Genomic DNA, 17,646 nt, shown 5'->3' with positions numbered 1-17,646 from the left:
TTTTAAGTGTATGTAAAATGTAATACATGTTTGTGGCAGCTGCTCCCAATAATTATCATTGGATTAAAATTAGAATTCATAAAATTATTTGAAATCATTTATGTTTTAAATAACCCAAATTATCAGAGTTACCAACTAAAACATAATCTTTATTACCACAGGGAATTTTAAACACTGTATCTGTGAGATTTGGAGCATGTATATTAAATAACTTGACTGAAATCACAAATTAAGTCATATATCATTGAACAGAAATATTTAAGTCAATAAGAAACCAAAATCTTATTTTTCATAATTTCACCATAATTTTATTTTGTATTTACAGTCTTCAATTTCTAACATGAGGGTCTTATTGAGGATTGGAGGGATTAGGGAGGTGAGAAGGGGTTTGGAGAAGAGGAATCAGAGGTCTTATATGGGCAACAATCATTAATAAAGTTAACAGGATGTGAAAGTCTTCCAGAAGAAATTCTTGCAGCCAGCTTTGCGTTCTCGGGGTGCCATGGCCGGGTTTGAGTTAGCAGATCTCTGCAGCTCCAGCCTCATTTCATCCTGCTCAGCAGCCTGGGACAAATCTTCAGGCTCCAGGGCATCATTCTCTGTCTGGTTGGGTTCAGACAGCAGCTCTGCCAAGAAGTACTTGGCCAGTTCCTGCATGGGGTGGAAGGAAGACAGAAGGAAAGAGGATGAAAATGAGGATGGTGAAGAAGAAAAACCAGAAGAGCTTGGCTTGAAATACAGGTTTAACCACAACCAAACCCCAATTTTCCCAGCTGTGGACTTTTTGTAACACTTAAAATCAGTTAAGGATGTAAAAAAACAAGGGCTGTTGCTACAGCCACAAAATTACACAAAGAAGCTTTAAAAACTCAAATGTTTCTGCAAGTTTTCTGCTTCTGTAGGTTTAAAACACACAGAAAGAAGGAAATAGATTGTTAGTTTTGCAAAGGTGAAACATAAGCCAATAGATTAGCTCAATGTCCACATCATGAGCTACAAACTAGAATTGTTCTTACCGTTTTTACTAAGCCACCTTTTAGGGAATGAGACCTTTCACAACCGTAAACATGTTGTGTTCTGGCTGTACAGTGTCCTTTAGCCCCTAGTCCCGCTTCATGGGAGGGAGGTACTGCCTAGCCGCTTCAGAGGTCCGCGCTTTCAGCACCTGGGTCAGCACCTCCCGCGGTCAGTACCCGGGAGAGATGCCATTATCCCTTCGAGCTCAGTTAACCAAGGTCTTGGAATTGTCTTGAATGCCACAGAACTCACCTGAACTGTGACCTACTGCGCTGATCGGGAAAGAAAAAAAAAAAAAAAGGTAAAAAGGTATTCTGGACTTTGAAAGTTTTCCCGAGAGCTTTGGTGGCTAAGGGACCCAAAAAGGCACCGGCACTGTGGGAGCACCTCAAATTCACCCAAGGGAGCAGGGGCAAGGCGAGGGAAAGTTAGGGGATTCGGGTGAGGGGAAAGAAGACGTCAAGGGAGTCTCCTTACCTGCTTGCCAGCAGCAGCAGCCAGGGATTTCTGCAGAAACTGACGGAGCCGGGGATCCGAGGGCGCGCCGGTGACACCGCCAAGAGCCAGGACGATGGAGAGCGCGGCCAGCGCGCACTGGAGGCGGCAGGACAGCATCTCGGCGGCGGCGGCGAAGCCGAGCTAGAGTGCGGTTGGTCAAACTCTAGGAGCTGATCGCAGGCAGCAGCGACGGCTCGAACCTTGCCTCTCCTAAAGCAGCTTGTGTGCTCTCCTCCGTCTCCCCCTTTTTAAACTCTCTCTCTGACGTCAGACGAGGAGGCGCCCCCAGATCTCACCAGCGGTTTTACGCACCATTACCCTCGTGAAATCAATCACAGAAGTGAGAGGAGGCTGCACAATCAAAAGTAGCTTATTAAAAAAAAATAAATCCTGTACATGCACAGGCCCACGCAATGCCACATATGTCACTCCATCTACACAATTTTTTATATTCACTCAGTGCTATGCACATACACATTCCATAGTCTCACTCATACATGTGCACATTCAATGACACACACTCAAACACTCAGCCTCTGCAGAAGCAAATGAGCCAGCACACCTAGCTGCATGCCCATAAATATACCAGACCACTCTATCCAGCATCATACTCAAACATTTTAGGAGAGGCAAATGCAAAAGTATGAGAGTGTAACAAGTGGAGACTGTCACGAGCATTCCTTGTGACAATGCATGTCAGAGCATTCCTCTAAGAACAGATTTGAAAATGGAATGTGGATTTCAGAAAGATTGAATCATCTTTCTCCATTATCTCTGTGAAAAGTCTTGTAGATAAGAAGTCATGAGGCTCTGAAAGAACTTCACTTCTTATAATGGAGAAGAAAGTACCTTAAGTTCACCCACCATCCCTCTTTCTCAGCAGCTGAAACACTTTTAGTCTACCTTCCTTTCCATTGTTACCCTCCCCTGCAAAAAATGCTAAAGGAAAAAAAGAAAAATTAATTTAATTTTTGTCCTTGAAACTTGGAACTAGAAAGAAATCTCAGAAACCATCTACTAAACCCCGGAGTTTGAGTCATTGAGCCTAGAAATGGGCAATGAATTACTCTGACTCACATAGTGCACAGCTGGGGCCAGGACCAGTCCTCCACACTTCAAGGCCAGGGTTCTTTTCACTCAACTTTGAGTTTCCTAATAGGTTCCTGACTAGTAGTAGCAGTTCTGGATCAGGGACTCCCAGTCTGGACATACAGAAGTCCAGGAACCTCCTGAACATGTGTGACCATTATTGTATGTTTCTGTGCAAAACAGCATTGACAGTACTCTCCCACTCCTCTCACAAATAAAAAGAAAGTTTGAGAAATGCTGGTCTAATTCTAGCTGTGGTCTGGTTAGATGTCTGCTATCCTGATCAGAGTTCTGGCAGCTTTTTTCCTTTTTTTTTTTTCCTCCATGAAATAATTCCTTATCAGGGAAGGGCCAGATGAACCCTGCAGGCTCTTATGAGACTTACAGTTTATAAGCTCCAAGCTCATAAAAGCTGAAAAAAATTACTGATTCTCCAGAAACCAAGCGAAGCAGAGAACATGACTAACCCTGTCTCCAGCCAGGCATCACATATGTATTCTCTATACTAGACCAAGACAGCGTTAAGAGGCAGAAGGGACTGGGAGGTGTACCGAATGGCTTGATTAGTTGTCAGCTTTTCCTTTTGTGTCTGCAAGCTAAGAGAAGGAGTGCCAAAGCTTCCAGGGCTTGGTGAGTCCAGACAAGTCCACACACAAGTGAGGCATTAAAAACTCACTCACAAAAGGAGATAAGCTTTTGAATGCAGTTTTTGGCCTTCTTACAACCCTGAATATTTATTGGAAGGACTGATACTGAAGCTGAAGCTCCAATACTTTGGCTACCTGATTCAAAGAGCTGACTCATTGGAAAAGACCCTGATGCTGGGAAAGATTGAAGGTAAAAGTAAAAGAGGGCCACAGAGGATGAAATCATTGGTTAGCATCACTGACTCAATGGACATGAGTTTGAGCAAACTCCAGGAGAGACTGAAAGACAGGGAAGCCTGGCGTGCTGCAGTCCATGGAGTCTCAAAGAGTCAGACATTACTCTAATCTCTTCCTCTCTTAAGGTCCTCTTACCATTTTCCCTCTTTCCTTAGCACTTTCTCATAAAAAATGTTCATGATCTTTCGGATCAGTACGTCTGGGTTACTTTTCTCATATCCTTGCTGAAGTGTTGAGTCTGTAGATAAGATGACTTCTGGGCTTTTTGTTTTGATTAGTTTTATAATCCTTAAATTATCAAGAGTCTAGAAGCCACTTAAGAAAGAAGAAGAACCAAGACAAAAGGAGATGCAAATTCTTCCTTAAGCCCCCCACTCATGACCAAATTTTGCATAAAGCTTAATTTAGCACAAAGACACTTGAAACTTCCCCAACCTGAGCTCTTTGCAGCCAAATTCCCAAAGGCCTCACTCTCGGGTTCCAAAGGCTGGGAGGGGGAGGCTGTTTGTGTTTGTACTGAGGACCCCACTTCCTTGATCACCAGAAATGATTCCTCTCATCCTTATTCAGCCTTCTGTTGTTCACAAAGTACTTTCTCACTCATTTTTCAGGGCATGCTAGCCCCATCTCACAGAGGAGAAAACTGAGTCCCTGGGAGCACAAGTGCCTCGCAAACAGGCACAGAGGCAGGAAGTGGCAAAGTCGAGGGAGGCTGTTGATGGCTCTAACAGATTCCCTCCTCCCCTGACTCAGAAATGCCAGAGTCACTTGGCTGAGCAGTTTGCAGCCAGGATGCAACTACCTTGAGGGAAGCATCCAGGCCTCTTTCATGTGCTACTTTCCAGCCAGGATCTGATTTCTCACTTCCCTATGAAATGTACATTAGGGGGGAGACTACCTGTCAATATGAGAAGCAAAACTCATTTTAATAAGAGACAATACAATCTGTGAGCACTCAGATGTTCATTATTAGGCAATGCAGAAAGGAAGAGAGTAACTGTACTTGGAGTCCAGAGACCTGGGTTCCGGTTCTGCTGCTGTCCAGCTGTGGGCTTCTTCTCTGGCCCTTAGTTTCCTCATTTGCAAAACAGAAGGGCTGCTAGGCAATTTTTGTGAGTCTTTTCAGCCCTGACCATCAACAAGCTTGAGTCTAGAAAAGTAAGAGGCAAACTAGAGCATACTGTAACATGCTGTTTCTTTCTCAAGTTGAGAACTTCATATTGGAAAAGTAGCCGTCTTTTATGTAATATGAGGGGGGAAGCCAGATGCAGTGGGCATTTCACCACCTATAAGAAGGAAAATTAGCTCTTGCATCTTGCTTCTGCTACTGACCTGCCCCTTCCCACCTGCACCTCAGTTTCTCCATCTGGAAAATTGATTCACTCCAATTATTTCTACAAAAAGTGCCAAGAATCTGCTCTGCTTGAGAGGTTGTATAGTACTATAGTAGTGAACTATATAGACAAAGTCCTAATGAGAAAAACAAACAGGAAACTTATCAATTAATTAATATATGTTCAAATTGATTAGAATTAAAACAAGACAGACAGGGGTCAGATCACGTAGAGCCTTGAAGATCATGGTAAGAAAACCATTGGAGGATTTTGAGTAAGGGATTGACCTAATTTGAATTTTTTTAAAGTAATTCCTTCTGCTGAAGTAAATAATTAACTATAGAACAGCAGAGTCGAGGAGATGACTTAGGAGTCTAAGAACCATTTAAGAGAAAAGAGGAGCCAAGATGGAAGGGACACATTCTCCCTTAAATACCCAAGCCAGTTATCCTGGCATAAAGTCATTTCATACCTCCAACATGAACCTTCTGTAGCCAACTCCCAGCGCTTCTTTCCACAGAAGGGGAGATGGTTTGTGCTTGTTTGGGGGACCTTACTCCCCAGACTAGTTCAGACAAGAGGAGATGGTTTATGGGTGAGAATGACAGCTATGAAGGAGCTGAGCACTGGTTAGGTTTGAAGTTTATTTTAAAGTAGAGTTGACAAGACATGCTGATGGTTTGTTTGCATCTCCAGTTAAGGAAATGAGAACAATTGGTAACAAGTGATCCAGACATTCCCTAAAATGTTTTCAAGTTCCACAAATTCCTGAGAGTACAGGAAATGGATTTCGGACAGAATCTCCTCTTGGGCATTTTATAAGTGAAAAATCATTTATTTCTGTCAGAAGAGAATGAGAATTACAGGTTGTGGGGAGAAGCAAGATGGACTGGTGGAAAAGTCCTGGCCTGGATGTCTGAGGTCTGAGACTTAAGTCTTCAGTTTTCTCTTGCTTAAAATGGGCCTGATAATCCTTGCTTTTGCTAAAACATGATTTGAGATCCAGGTCAGACAGTGTAAGTGACAGTGCTTAGTTATCCATAAAACACGATGAAAAAATAAAGTCCTGGTTTTTTTGTTGCTGCCCAGAGGGAAGCCGTCAGCCAGCGCCAAGGGATGATATTCAATAAGTCGACCTCTGAAAGCTGGAGTGTTCTCACTGATGCTCTGACCTGGCTAGACAGTCAGGCCTTCCTCTGGGGACACCCATCTGACAGTCCAGAAAGATCTCTCAAGAAATGCAACAGACTGGTGCTGGAATCCATCTATTAGAATTAGTCTATGAGGATCAGACTCTGAGAAAATAGTCTCTTCTCTCATGTACTTTTCCTTGAAGATATAGCACCTTAAAACTTCACAGTTATTAACACTTTAATGTGAATTTATATGTTGAATTATTTTCTTGCTTAGAGCTGCCTAAAGGACAGTGTTGACTTAAAGCTGGGAGATCAACTTGGAGTGGGTGATCCATCTTGTAGAGGGCACTTCCCAACACTTATTGGGAAGTGTTGTTGGGGAGGCAGGCAGGCTATGGGGGCCACAGAGACTCCTTTTGCCCAAGGGCAAGTGGGCTTGGGTGAGAATACCCTAAGGACCTTTCCTTCTAGACCAATCCCACCACCATGGGGCATGAAAATGAGAACTTGTGATTCTCTAAGGACTTCTGTGAAGCTGGGTTTCAGCTGGAAGAGTCCCAGCTCATGCCCTTGAAATTGCTGGTGGTAGAAGTGCCAGATTTTTCTGCCAAGTTGGCTTTCACGAACTTCCACAAGGAGCATCCCTGGTAGCTCATAAGGTAAAGAAAGTGTAATGCAGGAAACCTGGGTTCAATCCCTGGGTCAGGAAGATTCCCTGGAGGAGGGAATGACTACCCACTCCGGTATCTTGCCTGGAGAGGAATCTGGCAGGTTACAGTCCAGGGGGTTGCAAAGACTCTGACATGACTGAGCGACTAACACTTTCACCATCTTGCCTAAAGTGATTGCAGTAGACAAGAAGAGTGAAGGGGTCACTAATTGAAGCCCAAGGGTAAACTTTTTCACACAGGGGTGAAAATAATTTCCCCCAGGGGTGGGTGAGTGGTGACAGCTCAGGTCTGTTCTCCTGCAGTACTCTCCTATCTGGTCTCTATCCCATCACTTTCCAGCTCGGAAGCCCTCAGTGATTCCCCAGTGCCAATTAGTTCAAATGCAAACACATCAGTCTTACGGACATGTTTCCTCAGACCCTAACTGTTCCAGTCAGTCTCCCTCCTTGTCACTCCTCAACTCCCACCCTTCCCATTGCCCCCAGCTACCTGCTCTTCCCTGTACACCCCCTGCTGTCGCCCCCACCCACTACTGTGCGCATGCTCCTCCACCACTTGGAATACCTTGGATCCATCTCTGACTGTTAACATCGTGTGGCTTAAGACAAGAATGTCTCACTTAGAATCAACATGGCCCCTTCCTGCACCAAAGGGTGTATCTTTTGTGCCTCTCCTCTAGTACAGACCATGCTAGATCACTGTATTTCTGTTCCCTGAGATACTGTATGTCTCATCCATGAGCCTAGAGATTCAACAGGGGCAGAAATCTGGTTTTGGTCATATTTGCATTTTCCTCAGAGACCATAAAAATGTGAAGCACAGAGTAGTTGCTGAAAATGTTGATTAAGTGGGAGACAGATTTCTTCTTCTTATATGTGAGGTCTCTGTGAATTTTGTAGCTAGAACAAACCTCAGGTGAACCTCAGGTAACTAAAGACTATCTCACTTGACCCCCAACCCTAGGTAGCTAATACTTTCAGGAACACATAACCATTGATTTCTTAGTCGTCTTTGAGCTTCAGCAAAGAAAAAACCCCAATTGCTGTTCAATGTAACTTTTCCTATCTACTTAGAACTAACTGAAGTTGTCGTATGAATGTGCTAATATACTCATTGGAAAAACATAAGACTTCACTGGAAAGCTTAGAGAGGACTCATCCACTAATCACAGAGGAAATAAGTGCCCAGCACACAATAGAAGAGAGTAGCACAGCTGACTCACCTCTGCTTATTGTTAACCTTTGATTGTGTGTTAATATCAACCAAGCAAGGGCATGGAGGCCTCAGGTTACATAGTCAATGCATAGCTGGGCTGATACAGAGCCGTTTCTGCCACCCCAACATTTCCTCTCAGTTTGAGAGACAGAAAGAAAGAAGGGCACATTGCCCCTAATTATGCTCCCAGATTCCTTTCTCTTTGTGAGTCCCTAGGGTCCCCAGTCGGAGAAGGCAATGGCACCCCACTCCAGTACTCTTGCCTGGAGAATCCCAGGGACAGGGGAGCCTGGTGGGCTGCCATCTATGGGGTCGCACAGAGTCGGACACGACTGAGCGACTCAGCAGCAGTAGCAGCAGCAGTGTCCCTAGAGGCATCCATCTTGCTCATCTATGACTTCTGCGCAAGGCTCCCTGATGAAATGAAACTGGGCTGTGCTCTGCCCCCAGCCGTGCCACCCAGAGGATGTCTCCCAGTTCTCTTCACCTATCTCCCTCCTAAAAACAAGGTGCTAAAGTTCAGATCATCCATGAGCATTCCCAGTGTAGTCATCAGGGGAGGATATGTCTTGACAAGCTGGGTCTGAGAAATGAGAGACCAGAAACCAGTTGCCCTGTCCCTGGAACAGTATACAATAGATGGTGAAGTTCTTCTTCAGTGTGATGCTGAGATAACCCCAATCCCCACCTTGAAACGGCATGACACGGGTATATTAACACAGAAATGCCCCCATGGAATGAGAGCATTGCTACAGACTGGTCCAATTTCCCCCACTCAAGCTATGAGTATTCATCTAGACTAGTGGCTAGTATTCATCTTAACCCTGGCTTCATACCAGGATTGCCTGGAAAACATTTTAAAAGCACAGATAGATGCCTAGGATTCAACTGCAAAATTCTGACTCCTAGGCCTATATCTTTTAAGAGCTGAATTGTGGTCTGCAACCAGAATGATGGGGAAAATGATGGAGTCACCAACCACTGCCCCCCACTGCTCCCCTCTCATCTCATTCTGTCCTGTTCTTTCTTTCTCCTCTTCTCCACCTTTGACCTGGGGACACACAAGCACAATGGGCTTGGCTTGACCACATCAGGAACAACGCACCTATTTCATTGACTTTCCTGACACAGCCCCAAGAATTGAGGGCAACGGCAGGACTGGAGCCAGAAGTGGACCCGTTCACAGACCAGGACTTCAGAAGCATCTGATGCCTCCGCAGTGTTCACACATTGGAAAACTGAAGTCCAGAGAAAGGAAAGGTCTCTCGCAAAACCACATAACTACTATTAGAGTCAGATCCTCTGATTCTTAATTCTGTGGTTTTTTCTGTGAAGTTTTTTGAATCCCTTCCACCCAAGCAGTCAAAATCGTGCTGCACCGGCAGTTCCTGTCTTGTTATCTATGTAGCTTCCCGACAGCTTGAAGCAAAGCCTTATTTCCTGTCAGGAGTATTATCCTAGAGAGGAAGCTTTGTGGATTAATGCATTGGGCCTTCATGCTTTGTGTCTCCATCCTTTTCTGATTGTGCATTTCCTAATCTCATGATATGATCCAACCTGCTCCTCAAGGCCATGGAAGAGTGTGGCTTCAGCTCTGGCACAGGAAGCTGTTGTTAAACTGAGCTCGCCTGCCCTCTGCTGGCTCAACCGGTAGAAGACAACTTTATCTAAAATTTTATATTCATTCCTTCATTTACTTCCTTCACTAACTTTTTAAAGCACCCACGATTCAGAGAACACTCTGCTTGGTGCTAGGATCGTAAAGAAGCACTCAGAGAAGAATCTCTTTGTTTAAACATTTGATTATTGAACACTCTGTGATAGACACTGTGCTACTGATTCAGATGACTAAAACTCATTGTTTGGCTTTGAAAAGAGGTTGCAATCTTGTAAATTATTCAGATTATTGTCTAAGACCTAGAATCAAACAATTAGCATTAGAGGGAACTTCAGACCCTTTACAACCCATTTTAATCCTGTAGGCTTCCCAAATTCAGTCCAGTTCAGTTCAGTTGCTCAGTCATGTCCGACTCTTTGTGACCCCATGGACTGCAGCAGCCAGGCCTCCCTGTCCATCACCAACTCCTGGAGGTTACTCAAACTCATGTCCATCGAGTCGGTAATGCCATCCAGCCATCTCATCCTCTGTCATCCCCTTCTCCTGCCCCCAATCCCTCCCAGCATCAGGGTCTTTTCCAATGAGTCTTCACATGAGGTGGCCAAAGTACTGGAGTTTCAGCTTCAGCATCATTCCTTCCAATGAACACCCAGGACTGACCTCCTTTAAGATGGACTGGGTGGATCTCCTTGCAGTCCAAGGGACTCTCAAGAGTCTTCTCCAATACCACAATTCAAAAGCATCTTTCTTCACATCCATACATGACCACTGGAAAAACCATAGCCTTGACTAGACGGACCTTTGTTGGCAAAGTAATGTCTCTGCTTTTGAATATGCTGTCTAGGTTGGTCATAACTTTCCTTTCAAGGAGTAAGCATCAGGGGCAACCGAGAGTGCCAGGCTGTGATGGTGCAGGAATGGCTGAGAGGAGCTATCTCATATCTGAGGTCAGGGGCTGTGGCTGAGAGGAGCTACCCCACATCTGAGGAGTGGCAGCTGTGCGGGCTCAGGAGGGCCGAGAGAAGCTACTCCACGTTCAAGGTCAGGAGGGGCGACTCATTCAAGGTAAGGAGCAGCCATGAAGAGATACCCCACGTCCAAGGTAAGAGAAACCCAAGTAAGACGGTAGGTGTTGCCAGAGGGCATCAGAGGGCAGACACACTGAAACCATAATCACAGAAAACGCCAATCTGATCACAGGGACCACAGCCTTGTCTAACTCAATGAAACTAAGCCATGCCATGTGAGGCCACCCACGACAGGCCTCCTCCTCATGGTGGAGAGGTCTAACAGAATGTGGTCCACTGGAGAAGGGAATGGCAAGCCACTTCCCAAATTAGGTACACCTAATTAGGCTCCCCATACACAGGCACAGGGACTCCGGAAGTATTGGGAGAGGGCATGGGGCAGGAATTTTATTTCATTGAACAGCATTCTGCAACAAAGTTTCATAGAAACAGAAAGTTTAAGGCAGAAGCAAAGTTTGATGTGAAGAAAGCTGAGCGCCGAAGAATTGATGCTTTTGAATGTGGTGTTGGAGAAGACTCTTGAGAGTCCCTTAGACTGCAAGGAGATCCAACCAGTCTATCCTAAAGGAGATCAGCCCTGGGTGTTCTTTGGAAGGAATGATGCTAAAGCTGAAACTCCAGTACTTTGGCCACCTCATGCAAAGAGTTGACTCATTAGAAAAGACTCTAATGCTGGGAGGGGTTAGGGGTAGGAGGAGAAGGGGACGACAGAGGATGAGATGGCTGGATGGCATCACTGACTCGATGGACATGAGTCTGAGTGAACTCTGGGAGTTGGTGATGGACAGGGAGGCCTGGCGTGCTGCAATTCATGGGGTCGCAAAGAGTTGGACACGACTGAGCAACTGAACTGAACTGAACTGAACTGAAAGTTTGAAAACTGCAGTTTCTAATACAAACTGTCCTCTTAACATATAACTTGAATGTCCTCCAACCTCATGAACCTACACTCATAATTGATGTCAGTTTACAGATGGTCTCAGGCCTTATCACTTTTTGAATCTTCATAGCAGTGAAATCTCACTCCCTTTGCAAGGTGCCTTCAAGGAGATCTCACCGGCATTGAAAATTCCCTCCTGTTCACGCTGTTGCTGCTGTGTTTGGACAGAGTTCCCTTGTCCCCAGGTCGCTGGCAACGTTGTGCCCAGAACCAAAGACACATGATTCTTGTGTCCACTGCTCTCCCATCTCTTACACCATCTCTTTCCAACTTTTGGCTGCATCTTACACAAGAAATGCATTATACATTACAGTGCAGTAGTGCGTGTACATACCTGAACACAGGTTTCTCAAAACAGTACTTTTCACTTTGGTATTTTCTGTTCTTTCCTAATTCTTTTTTTTCTTTAATGCCAGTTATCACCCATTAAATTAACTATGTGACCCACTACTGAGACATAAACCAGTTAGAAAGGCTCTGCCTTGGGCCATGGCCCACCTGCCTGCCCTCTGCATGGACTATGGACTTGGAATTCCCAGGCTGCATCTCTCCCTCTACTGTGAGACCCTAGTGGGGCACAAGCCACAGGCCCTGCCACTGGGGTGTTGGTGTTCACTTCTCTCCTCTGCTTTCTATAGTTTTAGAAGGTCTCATTGCTGTTTTAAAGCCAGGGGCCTATACTTGTTAAGCAACTTATATCCCTGCTTTTAAAGAAGCAGCAGTGTTTACTAACTGATGGGTTGAATGGTGGCTCCCCAAAAGTATGTCCATGTCTTAACCCCATACCCTGTGACTGTGACTTTATTTGGGGGAGGAGAAGAGGTCTTTGCTGTTATAAATAAATTTGCTGATGTCAAGATGAGATCATCCTGGATTATCTGTGTGGGCCCCAAATCCAAAGAGTATACTTATTATTAAAACATAATAATTTAAAGATCATTTAATATTCATCTAAATCTATATCAGTTATTTATAACTACCTTGTTCTAAGAGGCTTCGCTGATGGCTAAGTGTAAAGAATCTACCTTCCAATGCAGACATAGGTTCAATCCCTGGATCGGGAAGACCTCTTAGAGAAGAAAATGTCAACCCAATCCAGTATCCCACAGACAGAGGAGCCTGGCAGGCTACAGTCCATGAGGTCACAAAAGAGTCGGACACAACTTCCGTACTAAACAACAATCTTGTTCTGATGAATATTCAAAGTAGTTTACAAGAGTAGACTTTTAAAATGCAACTTAGAAAGTAGAAACTTGAGGTTCAAGATGGTGAACTCAGCCCATGCCCCTATTTTGCAAACCTTCCAAACATTCCAAATTCCTCATTGACATAAATAAATGTGAGATAGGGAGAGAATGGGGTTTGGCTTCAAGCTGATACATGGGGAGATACACGAAAACAGTCCAAAGAATCAGAGTAAATGCCTCTCTCTCTCCTATGGACAAAGTTACTACAGGAAACAATAAAATAAACAGAGCAAAATCTCTTTAACTTACAGTCTCTACAAGATTTGTAAGGCTATTGCATCAATTTTTTATATTATATTATCCGATCAGATCAGATCAGATCAGTCACTCAGTCGTATCTGACTCTTTGCGACCCCATGAATCACAGCACGCCAGGCCTCCCTGTCCATCACCAACTCCCGGAGTTCACTCAGACTCACGTCCATCGAGTCAGTAATGCCATCCAGCCATCTCATCCTCTGTCGTCCCCTTCTCCTCCTGCCCTCAATCCCTCCCAGCATCAGGGTCTTTTCCAATGAGTAAACTCTTCGCATCAGGTGGCCAAAGTACTGGAGTTTCAGCTTCAGCATCATTCCTTCCAAAGAAATCCCAGGGCTGATCTCCTTCAGAATGAACTGGTTGGATCTCCTTGCAGTCCAAGGGACTCTCAAGAGGCTTCTCCAACACCACAGTTCAAAAGCATCAATTCTTCGGCACTCAGCCTTCTTCACAGTCCAACTCTCACATCCATATATGACCACTGGAAAAACCATAGCCTTGACTAGACAAACCTTTGTTGGCAAAGTAATGTCTCTGCTTTTCAATATGCTATCTAGGTTGGTCATAACTTTCCTTCCAAGGAGTAAGTGTCTTTTAATTTCTTGGCTGCAGTCACCATCTGTAGTGATTTTGGAGCACAGAAAAATAAATTCTGACACTGTTTCCACTGTTTCCCCATCTATTTGACATGAAGTGGTGGGACCGGATGCCATGATCTTCGTTTTCTGAATGTTGAGCTTTAAGCCAACTTTTTCACTCTCCACTTTCACTTTCATCAAGAGGCTTTTGAGTTCCTCTTCACTTTCTGCCATAAGGGTGGTGTCATCTGCATATCTGAGGTTATTGATATTTCTCCCGGCAATCTTGATTCCAGCTTGTGTTTCTTCCAGTCCAGCATTTCTCATGTTGTACTCTGCATATAATTTAAATAAACAGGGTGACAATATATAGCCTTGACGAACTCCTTTTCCTATTTAGAACCAGTCTGTTGTTCCATGTCCAGTTCTAACTGTTGCTTCCTGACCTGCATACAAATTTCTCAAGAGGCAGAGCAGGTGGTCTGGTATTCCCATCTCTTTCAGAATTTTCCACAGTTTATTGTGATCCACACAGTCAAAGGCTTTGATATAATGTAAAAGGAAGGAAAATTAGGTTGATAATGTTTTTTTTCCCTATCTCAGTAAATTCCAGAAGACACTGAAAAAATACACACCAAGTTTTGAGAGAAAAAAAGATAAAAGATTGTGATAATAAAAATTAAAACTTGACCTATATATTTAGAGGGGATAAGAGCAGTACAAGGTCAATCACATACTCTTTCTCTCCCTGAAAATATTACTCACAAACATAAGAAAGGAAGAGAATAAATCAGAATAAAGAATTCAAAAGTACAGTGGGCTAGAATAAAGATGGTGAGGAGGAGTAAATCTATAATATTTAAGAGTTCAGTTCAGTGGCTCCGTCGTGTCCGACTCTTTGCCACCCCATGGACTACAGCTCGCCAGGCCTCCCTGTCCATCACCAACTCCCGGAGTTTACTCAAACTCATGTTCATTGAGTCAGTGATGCCATCCAACCACCTCATCCTCTGTCGTCCCCTTCTCCTCCTGCCCTCAATCTTTCCCAGCATCAAGGTCTTGTCAAGTGAGTCAGCTCTTTGCATCAGGTGGCCAAAGTATTGGAGTTTCAGCTTCAATATCATCCTTCCAATGAACACCCAGGACTGATTTCCTTTAGGATGGACTGGTTGGAGCTCCCTGCAGTCCAAGGGACTCTCAAGAGTCTTCTCCAACACCACAGTTCAAAAGCATCAATTCTTTGACACTCAACTTTCTTTATAGTCCAACTCTCACATCCACACATGACTACTGGAAAAACCATAGCCTTGACTAGATGGAACTTTGTTGACAAAGTAATGTCTCTGCTTTTGAATATGCTATCTAGGTTGGTCATAACTTTTCTTCCAAGGAGTAAGCATCTTTTTATTTCATGGCTGCAGTCACCATCTGCAGTGACTTTGGAGCCCAAAAAACTAAAGTCTGCCACTATTTCCACTGTTTCCCCATCTATTTGCCATGAAGAGATGGGACCAGATGCCATGACCTTTGTTTTTTGAATGTTGAGTTTTAAGCCAACTTTTGCACTCTCCTCTTTCACTTTCATCAAGAGGCTCTTTAGTTCTTCATCACTTTCTGCCATAAGGGTGGTGTCATCTGCATATCTGAGGTTATTGATATTTTTCCCAGCAATCTTGTTTCCAGTTTGTGCTTCATCTAGCCCAGCGTTTCTCATGATGTACTCTGCATATATTCCAGAGTAGATTCTTCAGTTAATATTATGAAACATAATGCATTTGTCTGACATAATTCTTGAAAGAAAATGTATGAGCTATAAACTATTTTATTAATTTAGTTATAGAATACTAGACTATTCTAATAAAACTGGAAATCCAAGTTAACAAGAAAGAAGGTATGTGAAATTCTTCCCCACCAACCAAAAGAAATAAGAGCTTATGAATCTTTCTTGAAATAGATATAAGAATGTGGATGAAAATATAGTAATATTTCCTAAAAATATAAATACACTCAGAAGAATAGACATTTGTTGTATAACTTTCTAGGGGAAAATGATTTTTTAAAGTTGAACAGTACTGTAAAATAAGTTTTTAAAGAATTAAGAAGTGGGAGGGAGGCTCAAAAGGAGGGGATATATATGACTTATAGCTGATTCATGTTGTACAGCAGAAACTAACACAACATTGTAAAGCAATTGCTGTTGTTCTTGTTTAGTCACTAAGTCATGTCTGACTCTTTTGCAATCCCATGGACTGTATCCCACCAAGTTCCTCTGTCCATGGGACTTCCTAGGCAACAATACTGGAGTGGGTTGCCATTGCCTCCTCCAGAGGATTTTCCTGACCCAAGAACTGAACCTTCATCTACTGCATTGGCAAGTGGATTCCGTATTGCTGAGCCACAAAGGAAGCCCCTGCAAAACAACTATCCCCCAAATAAGAAAATCTTTTAAATGCCAAAAAAAGAATTAAGAGGTGATAAAACAAATAATTTTATATGTGATGCTTTTCTCCCTAAACTACAAATGCTTTTTGTAGTTTTGCTTTTCTAACTAAACAAGTATATTCTATTTCATTTTTATTCTAAGACTTAGAAACACCCATTTTCAATTTCCAAATTCTTAAATTTTATGTGGTCCACTGGAGAAGGGAATGGCAAACCACTTGAGTATTCTTGCCTTGAGAACCCCATGAACATTATGAAAAGGCAAAAAGAGGACACTGAAAGATGAATTCCCTGGGTCGGTAGGTGCCCAATATGCTACTGGAGATCAGCAGAGAAATAACTCCAGAAAGAATGAGGAGACAAAGCCAAAGCAAAAACAATACCCAGTTGTGGATGTGACTGCTGATGGAAGTAAAGTCCAATGCTGTAAGAGCAATATTGCATAGGAACCTGGAATGCTAGGTCCATAAATCAAGGCAAATTGGAAGTGGTCAAACAGGAGATGGCAAGAGTGAACAATGACATTTTAGGAATCAGCGAACTAAAATGGACTGGAATGGGTGAATTTAACTCAGATGACCATTATGTCTACTACTGTGGGCAAGAATCCCTTAGAAGAAATGGAGTAGCCATCATAGTCAACAAAAGAGTCCAGAATGCAGTACTTGGATGCAATCTCAAAAATGACAGAATTAGCTCTGTTCATTTCCAAGGCAAACCATTCAATATCACAGTAATCCAAGTCTATGCCCCAACCAGTAATGCTGAAGCTGAAGTTGAACGGTTCTGTGAAGACCTACAAGACCTTTTAGAACTAACACCCAAAAAAGATGTCCTTTTCATTATAGGGGACTAGAATGCAAAAGTAGGAAGTCAACAAAACCTGGAGTAACAGGCAAATTTGGCCTTGGAGTATAGAATGAAGCAGGGCAAAGGCTAATAGAGTTTTGCCAAGAGAATGCACTGGTCATAGCAAACACCCTCTTCCAACAACACAAGAGAAGACTCTACACATGGACATCACCAGATGGCCAACACCAAAATCAGATTGATTATATTCTTTGCAGCCAAAGATGGAGAAGCTCTATACAGTCAGCAAAAACAAGACCGGGAGCTGACTGTGGCTCAAATCATGAACTCCTTATTGCAAAATTCAGACTTAAATTGAAGAAAGTAGGGAAAGCCACTAGGTCACTAAGGTAAGACCTAAATCAAATCCCTTATGATTATACAGTGGAAGTAACAAATAGAGTCAAGGGATTAGATCTGATAGAGTGCCTGAAGAACTATGGACAGAGGTTCGTGACATTGTACAGGAGGCAGAAATCAAGACCATCCCCAAGAAAAAGATGTGCAAAATGGTTGCAGAGGAGTCCTTACAAACAGCTGTGAAAAGAAGAGAGACAAAAGGCAAAGGAGAAAAGGAAAGATATACCCATCTGAATGCAGAGTTCCAAAGAATAGCAAGGAGAGACAAGAAAGCCTTCCTCAGTGATCACTGCAAAGAAATAGTGGAAAACAATAGAATAAGAAAGACTAGAGATCTCTTCAAGAAAATTAGAGATACCGAGGGAACATTTCATGCAAAGATGGGCTCAATAAAGGACAGAAATGGTATGGACCTAACAGAAGCAGAAGATATTAACATGAGGTAGCAAAAATACACAGAAAAACTATACAAAAAAGATCTT

General features: G+C 43.3%; 1 protein-coding gene across 1 annotated transcript; it reads right to left on the bottom strand.

Moving 5' to 3' along the window:
- Positions 1 to 282: 282 nt before the first annotated feature.
- SST (somatostatin) lies at positions 283 to 1,756 on the bottom strand. Its single transcript, XM_019967755.2, has 2 exons — positions 1,495 to 1,756; positions 283 to 651 (listed from the first exon to the last, which is right to left on the bottom strand). Exons 1-2 carry the CDS (start codon positions 1,630 to 1,632, stop codon positions 439 to 441), a joined length of 351 nt encoding a protein of 116 aa, XP_019823314.1. The 5' UTR covers positions 1,633 to 1,756; the 3' UTR covers positions 283 to 438.
- Between the last annotated feature and the right edge of the window lie 15,890 nt (positions 1,757 to 17,646).

The sequence above is a fragment of the Bos indicus genome, chromosome 1 (assembly GCF_029378745.1).
Source record: "Bos indicus isolate NIAB-ARS_2022 breed Sahiwal x Tharparkar chromosome 1, NIAB-ARS_B.indTharparkar_mat_pri_1.0, whole genome shotgun sequence".
Classification (NCBI taxonomy): domain Eukaryota; kingdom Metazoa; phylum Chordata; class Mammalia; order Artiodactyla; family Bovidae; genus Bos; species Bos indicus.
The sequence above is the reverse complement of the archived record's forward strand: the minus strand, read 5'-3'. Positions and strand labels throughout refer to the sequence as shown.